General features: G+C 35.5%; 1 protein-coding gene across 1 annotated transcript in view; it reads left to right on the forward strand.

Moving 5' to 3' along the window:
- The window catches only part of Shark (SH2 ankyrin repeat kinase), a 266,529-nt gene that overhangs the window by 110,101 nt on the left and 138,508 nt on the right, over nt 1–17,920 (forward strand). The window contains exon 7 of the mRNA XM_090413998.1: nt 5,690–5,795. Within this exon, the coding sequence (XP_090270124.1) occupies nt 5,690–5,795 (106 nt within the window). The remainder of the gene's footprint in view (nt 1–5,689; nt 5,796–17,920) is intronic.

The raw sequence follows: 17,920 nt of genomic DNA on the forward strand, positions 1-17,920 counted from the left end.
ATCTACTATCAATAATTTTCCTTCAGATCAGTCTATTACTTGTGAGCACTCCTATATTGTCATATCTAACATTTCATGCTTCTAAGACACTCCTGACTGAATCAATCCACCTAGACTTTGATCTTCCTCTGGATCTCTTTCCTGCCATCATGGCATCAAACACTTGTTTTCCTAGCCTTTCTTCACCAATTCTATTTAAGAGACCATACCACCTTAGATTAGCTCTGCTGACACATCCTTGAATGTCAGCAGAGCTAATCTAAGGCTAATAATGTCAGGTTACTTTCTAATATCTTCATTTTTAATATGACTCTGCCATTGATGCCGTCGGTTCACTCCTCTAATTTTTCCCAGAATCCTCATATCTGTGGTTCTTAGTCTTTGATCAAGTGCTTTATTTCTAAATAAGGGAATAAAACTGAATGTGAGAATTACAGAGGAATTTCTCTACTAACTGTTCTAACCAAACTCAGATCCATAACTTAAACCTGGTTTAAACATTGTTTTGTATACTGCTAGCTTGGTGTTTTGGCTAATTTCTCTCTTATTATATATAAATTTATTCAGCTGATTTTGTATCAAACTATCTTCTTGTATCTCTTTTAATATTAACTGCTTACTTACAGTTTAGAGTACATATTACTCAGTATAATTACACCATATAATTTTATTGTTTGATTGTGTGATGCTCCAGCCACCCTGACACTTCATCATTGTCTTTTAGTTTAATAGTGCAGAATACAGTTTGGTTAACTGAACTCCAAACTGTCAGCCTGTCCTCATTAATTCAGTATCTAGTAGATACTTATCGATGGCATGCACAACAACAATATAAGGATTAGACGTTAGAACAAGAGCCATGGTTGGAATGCAGAGAATCAGTTTTCTTGCTTTGATCCTTAAGCAACTCCTATTTAATATCTTCAGTCTGTTGGTGGAGTTTTTGTCTGGTAATTGATGGTAATGTGTCTCTGAAAAAAAAAACTAACTTTTGAGTTTAATGCAGAATTTTTTTCCTTTGCCAGTTCTTGCTATGACTGTTTTTTTTTTTTGAAATCTATCACTGTTTGATCTTAAGATTTCTACTCTTAGGCTTAGCTCATTGTTAAGATAAGAGCCACATATGATTGTTGCAGATTTCACATCTTTCCTGACATCAGTATATTTCTTTAGGCACCAGATTCTACGTAAGTTAATGATGTGACTTTCATTCTTTGTAAGGAAGCATCAGATCTTATTTGTCTGTTGTAAAACAGCTTATATTTTTTCATTAATTTGCCTTTATTTTGGATGAATGTATTACTGGCTGCATTATAAGAAACATACATTAATCTTGAGATTCACGGTTCTCCATTAAGAATGGAAGAAAATTCATTCATGTTCATCAGTATTCTTATTTATTAGTTTCTATGTGGCTCCTATCTGTTCCTAGAATAAGGATTGACTACTATTTTTATATATTACTGCTTATGTTGGATGGAGTTTTGGCTTTATTTTAATTATTATTATTACATGATACCTTCTGGAAGTTCAGGGATTCATTATAGGAAAGCACACCCTACAGCTCACTGTTTCTCTTACTTAATCATCCAAGTACATGGAGGATTAAGGCATTACTACCATCAACACCATACCATCTACTGCTCACCCACCAATAACATATTTTATCTGTAAAGTGTGCATGTTCTCCTGGTTGATTTGCTTATAAACCTGATGAAAAACCTGAGTTTCTGGGAGGAAAACCCTACTTCCTCTGTATGAGATCAGCTAACTCAACTTCAATTACATAAGCCCATATAAAGATTTCTCTTGTCGCAATGGAAATTGAACTCTGTTCCTTTCCATTCGAAGAATGCAATGTAATATCATTCTTCCAGTGTTACAAAGGCATGCTTTAATGCATGTTGATATCCTGAAAGGGTAAGGGTCAGTTTACAAATGTGTCAAGCTTCACTTGTTTCCGCTTTACTTTATCAGTAACCAAAGTATACTTGCCTCAGTAAATGGATAAGAAATATTGGGTAATAAATATTTCCTTTTTTTATTTGTTGTGTTGCAATGAGCCATTAAACCTTCAAAATAATTTTGACATGTATCAATCATGTCGTTCAATTTTGTTGGTGATGCTCACTTTTACTTCTGGTAGTGTTGAACCTTTGCACTGTTTTATTCATTTGACATTTACTGCTGCATGTATCATCTCATCTTCCTTATACCCTCTTTTACCTTGCGGTGTCGAGGGTCCATTGATCATCGGACCTCACTCCGTTTACAGGATAAGGTGGTCAGCCTTATGCCCCGGTGTATCCTATGGCCTGTAGTGTTGAGTTCTCAAGGCCAGTTTGCCTGCTTTGCGGGATGAAAAACCCCAGAATAAACTGGGGAAAAAAACCCTGCTGTCCACGCCCAAGACTGGCTAACTTGGATATGGCTGAGGAAGATCCTTCAGCTCCTCACGTCACCGACAGGAATCGAACCTAGGACACTCCTTCCCCAAGCATATGGTTTCGAAGCGCATAGCCACTAGGCTAACCGCGCGGACTAACTGCTGCTTGTTTTTTTTCTATTCACTGCATTTTATTTTGGTTCTTCATTTTCCTATAATTTCTACATTAGACTTTCCGTATTACCTTTGAAATTGTACCTAATTTCATTTGATATTTTAAATCAATACAGAGGTTACTCACTCAAGTCTAACCTTACAGAATGCAGATAACTGACTTGGAATTCTGACTCACTGTCAAATCTTCAGTTTCTCATGAGTTCCTTTTAATAGATATCTACTCAGACACTGAACCTATGAGTATCAGTTGGCAGTTTGAAACTTATGTTTGGGAATATGTCCTAGGCTGCCATCAGGTACCCACAGATGGTGCTCTGCCTAGTCATAGCTGAAGTCTTTTGCCCATGTATTTCACTTAGTTTTGTGTTGCCCTTTTTGTGTGTGTGTGTGTGTCTGTGTGTGTCTGTGTATCTTACAAGTCTCATATTGTACTCCCTGGTGATGTCTTACTGACTGAGATGAAATATTGAAAGAATTAAGTATTATTTTAATCCTTTCTCAGTGCTGTTGCACTTCGTTAAGCTTCTAACATGAGTTCCTTCCAGCACTTAAGCCTTAACACATGTAGTTTGGAACTTAGTTGAACAAATTATATTCTGAATTGGCTTCAACAAACATACATACACTATGATGTTTAACATCCCTACTGGCCGAGGTGGATAAATAGTGAGACCAAATTGCACTTCTTATCCATGTTATGCAATAGGTGTTACAGAATCATATCCAGATTTAGCTGGACATCTATAGACGTCCTAGCCAGTTGGGGGTTAAACAATTTCCATAAATATTTTAATCATGAATATAAGACAAACAGTAAAAAGTCAGCTGTGATGCCCAAGCTTGATAGAATTGATGAATGCCACTAGGAATTACAGAAATATTATATTGACATAATTTGTGTAAATGAGACCAAAGAAGGAAAACAGGTGAGATACTTCTAAATACTGGTTATAAATTTGATTTTTTCAGGCAATGATGATTCAGGGAGAAAAAAAAAAGCATGGCTGCATTATTCCATACTAAAAATTAGGGTAACTTCTTAAATGGCATTAATTAAATTTATTAAATTCAAATTCTTAAATGGCAGGCAATTTCAGTTAGCAAGATGGACTGATTTGAAAATGAGACATAATTGTGCCTGTGATCCTACTGAAGATATTGTTAGTAAAGAAATACTATTTCTCGGTTGGTTTTGTTGTTTTGCAGTATGTCACTGTTTTGTGCTGCTACTACATGGCCTATTCTTTATGAACATTGCGTTTCAACATGAAAATGTGCATAAATTCCTGGAGAGAATGCACAAGAAACAAAAGTTTAATTGATTATTATTGTTGTTGGTAGGAATATCTTCAGACTGGTGCAGGATATCTGAATATTACATAGATGGGATTTGAAATAGGAAGTGATTACAGGTTAGTAGTTATAGCAGAACATTGAACTGAAAACCTGCAAAAGTTGTAAAAAAAAAAAAAAAAGGAAGAAAAGAAAGAAAAAGAAACCAGGTTGAGAAGCTTTTTCGGGTGTGAAACTTTAGATCCTTATATACAAATATTATGGGGGGGGGATGAGAGTTTTGAAAACAGAAAAGCCTTAGTGATCCACTGGCAAAATCTGAAAAAAAATATTGATTGACTCAGCAAGAAAAGCATATGGTAAAGTTGTCTGCAAGTTAAAAGGCGATCCTACCAGTAAAACAATCATATCAAAAGTTCCTAACAAGTAAATCAGTTTGTAAGAAATCCAAGTTCTTGTAAAAGTAGACAAACAAACAAAATAATCATTGGAAGACTTTTGAATATGTGGAAGATAAATAACATGAAAGTAGCAAATATGGAAGGTATTGCCCGTCTCGAGATATTTGCCTTTGCCAAGAAAAATATATGGTAAAGTTGTCTGCAAATTAAGAGGCAATCCTGCCAGTGAAAAAATCATATCTAAAGTTCCTAACAAGTAAATGAGTTAGTAAGAAATCCAAGTTCTTGTAAAAAGTAGGTAAACAAAAAAAATCAAAGATTTTTTTTTGTTTACCTAAAAAAAGGGAAGACTTTGGAAAAAAATACGTGGAAGATAAATAACATGAAAGTGACAAATATGAAAGGTATCAACTCTTGCGATATTTGCTTTTGTCAGATCTTTGGGTGCAACTTCTCCATTCTGTCCTCTCTCACATACACATCCATTGTAACATCATTGTCATCAAATGATGAGGCAGATCTCCTGGCATCATTCTTCTCTTTGAATTCCTGTGTAATGACTATGGCAAATTACCTCTCACCATTACCAACAATAACTCATTTCATGTCTGCTGATTTTCTTCAGAAATAAATCACCAAAATAATGAATAGCCTCAATCCCAACAAGCATACTAAATTAGTTCTCTTTCATTCCATCTATCTCTACTCATTGGAATAGCTTCTCATTCTGTAATCCAAGTCTACAACTGTCATCTGTTCAAGAAAAACATCAACAGATTCCTTTTTTTCCCCTTAACCTCTTGTCACATATGGCATTATTGTGCTACTGGTTTTGTAGCCTTGAATTCATGTCTTGCTGATATAAAAAAACATGTATGATATTCTAGATTTTTCAGAAATAATCTAAAGAAAAAGTAAAAACCCAGAGAAAAAAATAATACTGTAAACAGAGCCATGGAGCTTTCATAGCGTCATCACTATGACAGTGTTTTTCTTTATTTAGAAAGATCTAAATTCAAATCCTGTTTGCGTGGTTTTATGTTGGGTTTTCAGAGTGAATTGAAAAGCCCACTTAAAGATTATCCTGTTGATTTTGGGAAAGATGTATGTAAAGATGATGAAGATGGCTTTAGATTCTTAATTTGTTTTGTAAGGAAAAAATACTTTTCACCTGCAGTGAGCAGGCATGTTGATTTAATCAGATTAACCATGTAAATACTGACATTGAATGTGAAATACTCTTTGAAAGTGAAAGAACATTTTGATACTATTAAAAAAACACAGGAACAAAACATAAATTATTTGATATGTTTTATCCATATGACCATTTTGGTCATTAAAGCAGTTCACAGTAATAAAGTGGTTAAGTGCATAATTGAGTCTGTAAAATAAGAGGATATAGGAAAAAAATGCATATGTTGATTTATTTCAGATATTACTAGCATTTGGTGCCCCATGTCTTCCACGATCAGAAACTAATGAAACCCCATTTGATTTGGCAATTAAAAATAAACATCAAGACTGTGCTGCTTTACTAGGTAAGAAAATAATTTGTTCTAAATCAGTTTGTTGGTCAAAAAGGAAAGTGTTTGTATATACAAACACTTTCCTTTTTTTGCACCATGTTTTCACACGATACATTAATTTCCTGCTTTACACAATTAGATATAAGAAGCCTGAATGGCAAAGAAATGGAGCTAGCTGAGAAATTAGATAATGTATCCAGTGAAAACATCTTAATTGAATATAATATACAGTGAAAAAAATGTTTGTAACTCATCTGGGGGCTTTCAAAATCTTTACTAAATTTTTGAAAATACATTTTTTTTTGGGAGGGGGCGCTTAAGGGTCAAGGCTGTATAACTGAGAGGAGACCTCCACATAGCCTTTAAAGGAATGCGGAGAACCGACCAGGCTTCTGACCTAATGTCCAATCCTCACCTTCTCGTGGTGCACCCTGTTGGGTATCTACATGGATACTGAACAAACAAGGATGGGCTGGCAGTTTGGGATGCTGACCAAATTGTATTCTTATTGGTTAAACCAAAACAAAAAATTATGGTACAACATGACAAAACTTTATGCCGGCTGGGGCGTCGTCGGGTTAAATAAGGTCCCCCATTGTTTTCGCCAGGGAACCTGGGTGAATAGCGAAAGGTCAGTTACTGGAACAAATCTGAAAACATACCCCAACTCAACATCACCAGGGTTAAAGATCAATATAAAAAGCCTGAATGGCAAAGAAATGGAGCTAGCTGAGGAATTAGATAAGTACCAGATTGACATAATAGGGGTGACTGAAAAAAAAAAAAAAAAAAAAAGACAAAAACTGGTGAGATCTTTCTGAGCAATAAATACAAAATGCCATAGAAAAGAGCAAAGCTAATAATAATGGCAAATACCTGTTGGATTTCTGCTCAGGACATGGACTGGTTATTACCAACACCATGTTCCAACATAAAAATGTGCACAAATTCACATGGAGAGAAGAGGCAAGGAATAAGAAAAGTCTCATTGACTATGTTATTGTTGATAGTGATGTTTTCTCCCTGGTGCAGGACACCAGAGTGTACAGAGGATTTGAAATTGGAAGTGATCACTATTTAGTCTTGAGCAGGATAAACTTGAGCAGGGAATTTCATATTGAAAAGAATAACATGTAAGAAAGTTTTAAAGTGAATAAAAGTTGAGCAGCTCTCAGATGTGAACTGTAGACTAACATACACAAAGATAATTGAAGAAAAAATGAAAGAGTTTGAGAACAGGAACCAAACCTTGGAGATTCAGTGGGAACCCTTGAAGAAAACTCTGATTGATTCAGCCAGAGAGGCATGTGGTGAGGTTGTTTGCAAGGATAGGAAAATCAGGACTCCATGGTGGACACAGGAAGTTAAAGAGGCAGTGAAGGAAAAGAAGAAATCATATCAAAAGTTCCTGGCAAATAAGTCAGCTTTTGCTCTTAGAGAATACGGAGACAAATGTAAGAAAGCGAAACACTGCGTGAAACTAGCTAAACAAAAGTCATGGGAGGACTTTGGCAAGAACATAGAAAATAAATATCAAGAAGGTGGTAAGATATGCTGGAGGTTGTTGAAGAAGCTTAGAAATTGAGGAAAGAGTGCTGTAAAAAAGTTAGAGATGATAAAGGTGACATGAAAACAGTAGAAAAAGATTATTAGACATATGAAGAGCCACTTGTTTAAGTTAAGGGATATATATCCCATATCGTTTCATAGCCGAATAAGTTCGCTACAAACTTGATATTAACTAGGTCTACCTACTCACTGATGAGACCTCAATAAAGGTTGAAACCAGTCTGGGTAGTGACCTTCTCTCATAATGTAGAACAGTAATACAGATCCTAGGAGCTAAGTTCACATTATGGGTAAATATCAAGAATAGTGATCAGAGCTTGCTCCACCTTAGACATGAGTTGCCTCAGCTTGCACTACCTTAAGGGTCAGTTGCTGCAGTATCCAGGTATTTGCTTACGCTTGGAATCGTTGAACTTTATATAGTTTCTACTATATTCGGCATGAAACTGTTTGAATTTCTTATTCGGCTAAGAAACGATATGGGATATATATATCCCTTAACTTAAACAAGTAGAAAAAGATATCCTTGAAAGTATGGAGTAATTACTTTGAAAAATTGCTAAATGAAACAAGCAGTGATGGCACAGTGGTAAAAAACACTCAACAGGCATACAGTCAGGAATACATATCAATACTTGAAGTAGAAAAAAGCCATCAAAGCCGTGAAATGTGGAAAGGCAGCAGAAATAGATGATATTCGGCCAGAAATGCTGAAGTATGGTGGTATAAAAGTCTTACAGTGGCTGCACTGCATAGTTCAGAAAGCCGGGACAGAAAGACAAATTCCCGATGATTGGAGTAGAGCTCTAATAGTGCCCATATATAAAAAGGGAAATAAAACCGAATGTGAGAATTACAGAGGTATTTCCCTACTGAGTGTTCCTTGCAATATCTATGCAAATATACTTGAGAAACGGTTGAGAAGAATTGTGGAAGAAAAGCTTGGTGAAGAACAAGCTGGATTCAAGCCAAATAGAAGCTCTCAGGATCAGATCTTTACTTTACGACATATAGTCGAGAAAGCATGGGAATATAACAAAGATCTGTATTTAAGTTTTGTTGATCTGGAAAAGGCATATGACAAGATGCCAAGAGAGAAACTATTCAATACGCTACAGTTATATGGTGTCAATGGGGCATTATATCAAGCAATACTTAGTCTTTATTTGAGTTGTAAGTCAGCAGTTAGAATTGAAGGATGTACAGGAAGATAGTTTAATGTTAAATCTGGTGTGAGACAGGGATGTACGTTATCCCTTCTGTTATTCATTATCTATATGGATCATATTATGAAGGAAAGTGGTATTAAACATGATATCAGAATTGGAGATGTTAATGTCAGCTCTTTGCTTTATGTGGACGATGTTATACTTCTGAATAAATCCACTACAAGTTTGCAAGATTTCCTGACTAAATTGAATAATTGTTGTAATAGATATGGTATGAAGGTCAGCATTAAAAAGACAAAGACAATGAAAATAGCTGGACTTGTTGAAAATGTCAACTGTGTTGTGAACGGGGAACCTGTGGAACAAGTAAAACATTTCAGCTACTTAGGCATGATTTTTAGTGAAGATTTTCAATTAAATATGGAAATAGACAACAGAATCAACAAAGCTGGTATGGTAGGAAGTCAATTGAATAAATTCATATGGAATAATAGAGAAATTAGTCAGAACACTAAATTAGCTGTATACAAGACAGTGTTTAAACTAGTTTTAACTTATGGATCTGAGAGCTGGGTCAGAAGTAAAACACTAGACTAACGACTAGAGACCGCAGGTATGAGAGTCCTGAGAAAGATTAGAGATGTGCACAGATGGCATCAATGGCAATATTATATTAAAAACGAGGATATTACGAAAGAACTTGACATTGTCGGCATCCAGGAATGCGTTAGCAGAGCTAATCTCAGGTGGTATGGTCACTTAAACAGAATGGGTGAGGAAAGATTAGCAAAAGAAGTGTTCTCTGCCAGGTTGGCAAGAAAACGACCCAGAGGATTGTTATGGTACAACGTGCCTTAGACGATAGAAATATAAGATCTGATAATGATAATATTGGAGTCTTGACAAGTAATAGACTGATTTGGAGGAAAATTGTAGATAGAAAGTTAGTAATGATGTAAATTTTTCATGTGGTACTATCATATCCTGTACACCCCTTGAGGTTACATGTCAGGAATTTGATGATGATGATTTTTTTTTTTTTTTTTAGTTTTTGCTGCTTTAAATATTTTTAAAAACATTCAAAAATAATAAAATGCATTTAAAAGAACATTGTAACAGCACATGTTTGTCTACATTCCAGCAGACTTGCATTCTGTGGTCAGCATAAAGTTATATCCTTTGCTGATACATTTTCTTCTGGATCACGGTTATCATTTTTTGAATGTTTTCAGTTAACTTTGATTTTCAAATTATTATTTATGAACTGTCTTAATAATACAGTAAAAAATTTCAAATGCAGTTGTAATTGCAAGTTATATAAACCTTTAATTACCTTTGAAAATTTGAATTATATGAATTGTTTGGTTTCTGTGGCCAGTGACTGCATAATAAACAGTTATGACATATTTTCTGCAACTGAAAATTCAAAAGAGAATTTCATGACATCATTAGTTATCTACTGTGCTTGGTGCTACTATTGTTTTGTTTTGTTTGCAAGTATAGTGCCTGTGTATAGGGAGATGTATTTCATTATGTAAGGTCATTTTCATTCTGGTTGTCTCTGATTATACCAGTTGTCACTAAATATAGTACATTACATAGACTCTAATTGCCTAAGACTCTAAAAAAAAAAAAAGTGGATTTAGTGATACAATAAAGTTATGTCTTGCCTCAAGGTCAAAGACAGCCCCAGAAGGTTTATCTGGACCAGCTTCAATATGTTAAGTGAATTTTTAATCTGCATTAAAGAAATTATATCAATTTATCAACCCTGTTAATTCAAAAAGCATGTTATTCAAAATGAAAAAAAATTTGGAATTCCTGTATATTGATATATTATTATTATTATTGTTATTATCTGAGACCACCAGGGAGTCGAGGACTCGGAAGCTATACATCACCCAAACTGTTTCACTCACTCACTCCTCTGTGAGAGAAAAATCTAGCCCTTACTCCTTTCTTAACTGTGAACAAACTTAACTTCAATGGATGCCCCCTGTGTGCTCTCACGACCTTCCATATAATGAAAAATTTCATCAGACAATATCCTATAACATTCATTCAGCAGTTTGTAGACCTCTATCATATCACCACTCTTTCTCCTGTTAACCAGGGTTTGTAGTCCACATTTTCACAGTCTTTTCTGATAATCTGAATTCCATAATCCTGATATAACTTCTTTGCACCCTTTCCAAAGTTTCTTTATCCACTCTGAACCCAGCAGACCAAATCTGCACACAGCAGCTATCCAGTTGTGGTTTTATCAAGGCCTTGTAAAGAGGCAAAAGGACTTTTTTTATTCTTATGTGTCAAGGTTTGCTTCAACATTGCATTTATTCTCTGAGTTGTTTTTAAATTTTTGCTATGTGACCTGTAGCATAATCCTGCTAATATAATATGCCTTTGGAAATCTCATCACGTCAAATTTCATAACTTTACACATACTAACATTAAACTGATAGCCATTCTCATTTGCCAAAATTTCCAGCCTTGCAAATAATTCTTAAGTGCTGGTTATCAGTAATACCTATATTTATATTATCAGCAAATCATTGCACTAGACCTTTCCTAATGTCATTTATGTATAGATTGAACATCAAGGACTGAACCCTGGTATACACCACTGGTCACCTTAAATCTGGCAGATTTACACCCACCATATACCACTTTTTGATATCTGTCTATCAACTATCTGCTTACCCAAGTCGAGAGTTTATATTCCAAACCCATATTCTGCAGTTTATGTAACATCCTTTCATGTGGTATCCTATCAGATGCCTTAACAAATCCAACAGTGTCCTAGTGTATCCATTCCCTTTATCCAATTTTGCTGCAACATTGTTATAATATATGAGCAAATTGCTGAAACATGGCCTTCCTTTAGTAAACTCATGATGTTCTTTGCAGAGTATAGCTTGTACTAATTTCTGTATATGAGTTCTTACCAACTCTTCACCACCATGCCGGAGATACTGATGGTTCAGTAGTTAGACACATTGGTTTATGCATCACCCTTGTACAATGGAACTATCATATATTCCTTCCTTTCCTGTGGTATATTTCCTCAGCTGAGACTCAAGGTATACAAATATGTCAAAGTTCTAGCCAGTTTGGCTGAATATGCCTTTAGCATATCTGCTTATATTCCATCTGTTTCTATTGCCACATTCTTATCCGGGTTGTGCAACAGCACTTCAGCCTCATTCTCATAAACCTCTAACTGTTCGTCAATGTAATAGTGTGTTGTGCATCATGTTACATACACCCGGTTGATATACCTTAGCAAAGTGTGTGCTCATTAATTGAGCAATCTCATTAACTTCTGACGCTACAGTTTTGTCTACATTCAGTAAAGTTATTCTTCCACATTCATTCTTTATTTTACTCACAGCATAACAATACAATTCTTTTTGATTGCATTTTAGCCTGCAATCAAATACCCAATTTCTTTTCATACTCCAATTAAGCTTTCCATACAATACTCGTTACATTTCGGTATATATTTATACTGATATGTATTGAGTATTGTGTAATGAGTATTATATACATTTTTTGAATGTGTAATAGACACATAAACATAGTTTGCTTCACTTAGCAAACACCATTATAGCAAACCATATCACTATAATGTTTGCTACCTTTGTTGGTTGAGTGGATGACATAACCACTCTGCATCCAGCAGGAGGTTGCATGGTCAGATCCTGTTTCTAGCACGGATGCTTGTGAATGTCTTTAAGTGGAAGATGAATTTCATCACATAGTTCAATGAAATTTTCTGTAACCCCAATGATACTACCATCCCACTTATTGACGACTAGAAGTGGTTTGAAAAATGTTTAATTTTTGCAGTATTGTTTCTTTCTGAGAACATATAAAAATAAATAATATAAAAAATATTACTAAAAAAAAAAAAAACTTTGTAATGATATGATGTTATTGTAATGAAAGGCTGTTTGTTTGACTATATTGTAATATCTTCTTTATTCTTTATTAGCTGTGTGCTTTTGCTTTCGTAACCTTTCTTACTTATTCTGTTGCGTACTATGTTTATCCACCTTTCGTATTTTACTAGTCATATGCCTATGAACACTGGAAAATTTATTTGTTAAGACTGCACCACCAGTATTTCTATATTGGCATAAGACTCAGTAATGTGTATGGTAGATCTCTCTCTTACTAGCATAAATTCCTTCAATAAAGTTTACATAAACAGTCGTGGTTCTTAAGTACTTAAACTACACTTTTAATGCCTTAGTTGTTTCCCGCTCACAGGTCCGAGTTTATTTAGGAACAGTGCATTGTAAAATAAAAGATCAGGCAGCACTCTATTGATATATTATTAAAACACATTTATTTACATTAATAAGAAAGTACATTAATTAAAGGAGGTTACTCTCTCTACCTATCCTTTAGACTTTTAGCATAAAGAAACAAACTTTCCCTTTTCAATACTAAATAACTATACAATATAATTACCCAATCACTTCTTTGTTTATTAAATCAAATTATTGAAAAAACTCTAATTTACTCACGAAGAGGTTAGCTAGCTATGCCAAGTTATCTCACAAATTATATTCTAATTAATAACAAATCAGAGGACTCTCTTATAGACACTTCTTATTACTATTTCTTATCAGTCCATCTATAACGTATCTCCAAGATTACAAAAGGAATGTACAATAAAAGATGGAACAAACTTACAGAGACTCTGTGTCGCACACTCATCCAAAGGTCCTGCACTAAAGTCCCTATGCCTTTTCTTTCATTTTGGGTCTTAGGGATTTCAGCATATGGGTAAAATTTTTCCGGTGTTTGAAGATCGTGCTGCGGCTTTTTGCTTCAGTTGATCTCCTGCGGCAAAAGACATCCGACTGACACTTGGTTCGGGTATTTACATTGGCATTTCTCTCAACATTATCATCTGGCTTCTCCTCTGGCTTGGCCTTGCTGTAATGTCCCGTTCTCTGGATCCTACTCCTGGTACTTCTGCCTCTAACTGCCAATGACTCTGCCTTTGACTGCCGACTCTGAAAGCTCTAAGTGCCGTTCCGAAAAAGCTCCCAATGTTCAGCTCAGTCCCTTTTTATTTCATGTTCTCCGGGACCTTGTACGAATTGTTGTAACCCACGAAGAATTTAGCACGACTCCTTGATCTTCTGTTAAGGCCGACCTGTTCTTTCTTCTCCTCCATGCACTCATTTAATCCTATCTTGTCAGGCAGCAGAAACTTGTCTGAACGTTGCCAGTCTCTTTGACACTGACCTAGAAGGTGTTTATGCAGAGCTCGCAAACAACTTTCTCATAGACTTAAATCATAAACAACTTTCTTATGCCCTTACATAGAGCTATTATACAAAGTTCTGGTGGCAAAGCATTGCCTTTGTTTTTTACATTCTAGAAATTTTTGTTAAAGAAGTAAGTACAGTCAATTCCCATAGGGTTATTTACATTACTATTTAGCATAAAATATATAGAGACATACAAGGTTATTTTTGTAACAATCTCGTGAGACTTGACCTCTGTAAAAATTGATGTAAAACGCTTTGGCATTTCCAAGCTACATCGAGTTTTACACCTTATCCAGATAGTAGTGCATTATTGGTTTACAACCTTACATTGGTGGGAATAACATTTAAATATATATATATATATACAGGGTGTTCGGGATAAATTTGACATATTTATAATTAATTATATTTTTCCGTAAGTTACATGTATTAACACACACTTCTCTTCATTTAAAAGTTTGGACCCTTCTTCATTCATATACAAGATGTCAGAAAGGATGGATAGCTGGAACCCACCTGAATCATGGAAGAGAATAACTTGTATCATGATGATTCGTGCCCGCCATCAAAATAAGGATATTACGACTGCTGCCCAATGCTCCCTGAATACAGTAAAAACAATCAGGCATGAACTAGAGACTTGCAATGGTGACTACGAGGATGTAGCAAGAAGAAAGATCCCTAGCAGACGATCTGATTGCGTTCGTACAGCAGAATTCCTCGCAAATCTGCAGGAACAGGTGTTGAAGAACCCTGGCATTGGAATTCGGGCTTTGTTCGTGGAGTTGCTAACTGTAGTCAAGCCCTGGATAACAAGGGTAGCCAATGGTAGGCCGTATGTATGGCAGCAGGATTCGGCCCCTTGCCACACCTCTGGGAAAAGTCAAAAATGGTTGTCTGAAAATTTCTACGACTTCACCAGTCCAAATGTTTGGCCTCCAAACTCCCCAGACCTTAACCCCATGGATTATTTTGTATGGGGCGCAGTTGAAAAAGACACCAATCGCACTTCCAGTAATACAAAAGCCCAGTTAATGGATAAAATTAAAACAGTTTTTGCGGCCCTTCCCAGGGAGACTGTAGCATCAGCTTGTTCGAGGTTCCGAAGCAGAATTGAAGCTGTGATCGATGCTAATGGTGGTTATTTTGAGTAAATCTTGTTGATAGTATTGTAATTAACTCTGCCTGTAATGTTTTTTTGTCAATTCATTAAATTTAATAGATACAAAGAAGATTTTCTTTTTCCTTACGAAACTGTCAAATTTATCCCAAACACCCTGTATATATATATGTTATATACACACACATACACTTGGAAAGAAGTCGATGGACACCATATTGTGAGGAACAAACAGTCATGATGCCCACTTTAATAAGATATAGAACATCCTTTTGCTGCAATGACTGCAGCAATCTTGCAGGATATACTTTCCACAAGTGCACAATATCAATCAGTGGGAATTTTGGACCATTCTTCCTGAAGGCATGTAATGAGGTCCTGGACTGTTTTGGGGACTGACATTCCTTGATTCACCCAACACTCCAGTTCATCTCACAGATGTTCGATAGAATTGAGATCAGGACTCTTTGTAGATCAGTCAAATGTGGTGACATTCAAGTCCACAAACTACATAGTTAAAGCAGCAGCCTTATGACATGGTGCACTGTTTTGCTGAAAGAGACAATGATTAGTTCTGTAGAAACACCACAAAGTAGGAAGCATTGCCTTGTCAAGAATGTTCATATACTCTCGGAGTTAATGTTCATGGCACCACAAACAGAGGTCTAAGTCCAAAGGAGAAAAAACATGACCACACCATCACATTGCCATCTCTGAATTTCATAGTTGGGGTTATGCACTCTGGTAAGAGACATTCACCAGGCTTCTCCCACCCACACTCATCCATCCTTGGTAAAAGAGTGTAAGTGTGATTTGTTGCTCCATAACACAGATTTCCAAGCATGTACATCTCACTGTACATACCCTTTGTACCACTGAAGATGATGCTGCATGTTGGTTCAGGTAACGTGGGGCTTGCATATTGCAGTCCTACCATGGAAACTCATGTTATGAGCCTCAGTTCTGAATGTTTTTGTCCAGATTCGTGTTCTAGTAGATGCCCAGAACTCTGCATTCAACGTGTCATCCGATGAATGGTGGTTTTATTTCTTATTATCCTTCATAGCACCTTAAATTCACATTCAGTGAGTGTGGTCGGTAGCACTTACATTTGACTCCCTGTGCTTCTATTTCATAGTATCACTGATTATTGTTTATTATTATTATTATTATTATTATTATTAAACAAGACCTCATGGAGTCAAAGACTCATCTAGGAGGTCCTTCTATCTCACACACATCTCATCATACCAGGTCTTAAACACATTCAAACTCCCTGCAGACACCACACTCTCAGGCAAGGCATTCCAATCATTCACAACTCTGCACGAAAAAAACCTGCCTCTCACTCCCCCTACTCACACCCTCTTTATACAGTTTCCAGGGATGACCTCTGGTTCTCCCCTGATCTCCCACTATTCGCTGTAGACCGGCTACAAACATGTGACTCATTACATGCATGATGTACTTTGTCCATTGGGATGTCTGTTGACTTCTTTCTTTCATATATCTTTCATGATATCTGAAAGTAATTAAGCAAGGATTTTTTCAAATGTCAGTAAGATAATTCTGTGATGCAGAAATAATTTCAACGATTTGTCATCATTTCTGTTTTTTCTTGACACAAATGAAACCAAATTTAGATTAAACAGAAATCTTAATAATCACAACTGTTCATAGTCCTTTGTCATTTACTCTTTTATTTTACAGTAGAATAATAGCTGATATTATTTTATGTGAGAAGTGTTAATATAAAGCAAATCAAACTTGCAGAATTGAAAATACCACATTCAAATAATTGCCATTACTGAGACAAAGATGACAAAAATACTAAATTTTTGAATATCATTGAATATCCTTACTAAATAATGGATATTCAATGATATATTTGAGCAATAACAATCAAAAAAGGAAGGATAACATTGAACAGCAAACAGGAACATAAACTTGATTGGAAAGCAATTTCAAATAGAGTTATATTGACAAACTTCAAAATGAGGAAATAGACACTGAAACTTATTTTTGTGTAATTGCCCTTAGAAGGTTCTAAGCAAGTGTAGTGGAGTAGCTTTCTAAGGTAATTAAATCAGCTATCTAGCATAAAGAAAATGAAAAAAAGTGGTCTTTTTAGAGATATAAACAACAAAGTAGAAAATGAATCCAACCAACTATATAGAAATGTTTTTGAAAAATTTTGGAAAAAAGAGCAAATAAAAAAAAAGCTAATAATAATGGTAAATACTGCTGAATTTCTCAGGATATGGACTCATTACATGGCATGAACTATGTATTAATATCACCATGTTCCAACATAAAGAAGTACACAAGTTCACATGGAAAAAAGCCTCATTGACATTGTTATCGTTGTTTGTGATATCTTCATGCTGGTGTTCACCATACGAGAGTATACAAAGGTTTTAAAATTTGATGTGTTCACTGCTTAACTTGAAGTAGAATCACATCAGTCTCTATTGAAAATAATAAAGTTGTAAAAAGAATTATTATAGGTAAACTGTAGATGTGATATAGAGCGCATCTATCTAGAAGTTCATTAAACATCATCACTTCACTCCTAGATGATGAGCCACACCAGTCCTTGCCAGGTGGCCCTGTTGTATGCTTTCAACTCTGAAAACCTGTCACTCCAAAAATGCCATCCATCTCATGAAGAGCCTACCTCTTCCTCTTTTTCCGAAGAGTTTTATCTTCTGTCACCGTTTTGAGAAGTCCTCCTTCATTCTTTCAATTTGTCCAAAGTATTTCAGCTTTCTTCTGTCAGTATTATTAAGGAGTCTTAAAGATCTACCTGTTGTTTCTAGCACATATCAATCTGTCTTTCAGTATGTGAGATCCTCAACAGTCTCCTGTAACACCACATCTTAAAAGCAGCTATCCTTTTACTATCAGATTTCTTTAGGTTCCAAGTTTCATTCATAAGTCACTACTGAAAAACAGCTGCATCCAGAATCCTCAGCTTTGTTCCTATGCAGA

Source organism: Typopeltis vanoorti, chromosome 24 (assembly GCF_054136105.1).
Source record: "Typopeltis vanoorti isolate ZY-2024b chromosome 24, IOZ_Tvanoo_1.0, whole genome shotgun sequence".
Lineage (NCBI taxonomy): Eukaryota > Metazoa > Arthropoda > Arachnida > Uropygi > Thelyphonidae > Typopeltis > Typopeltis vanoorti.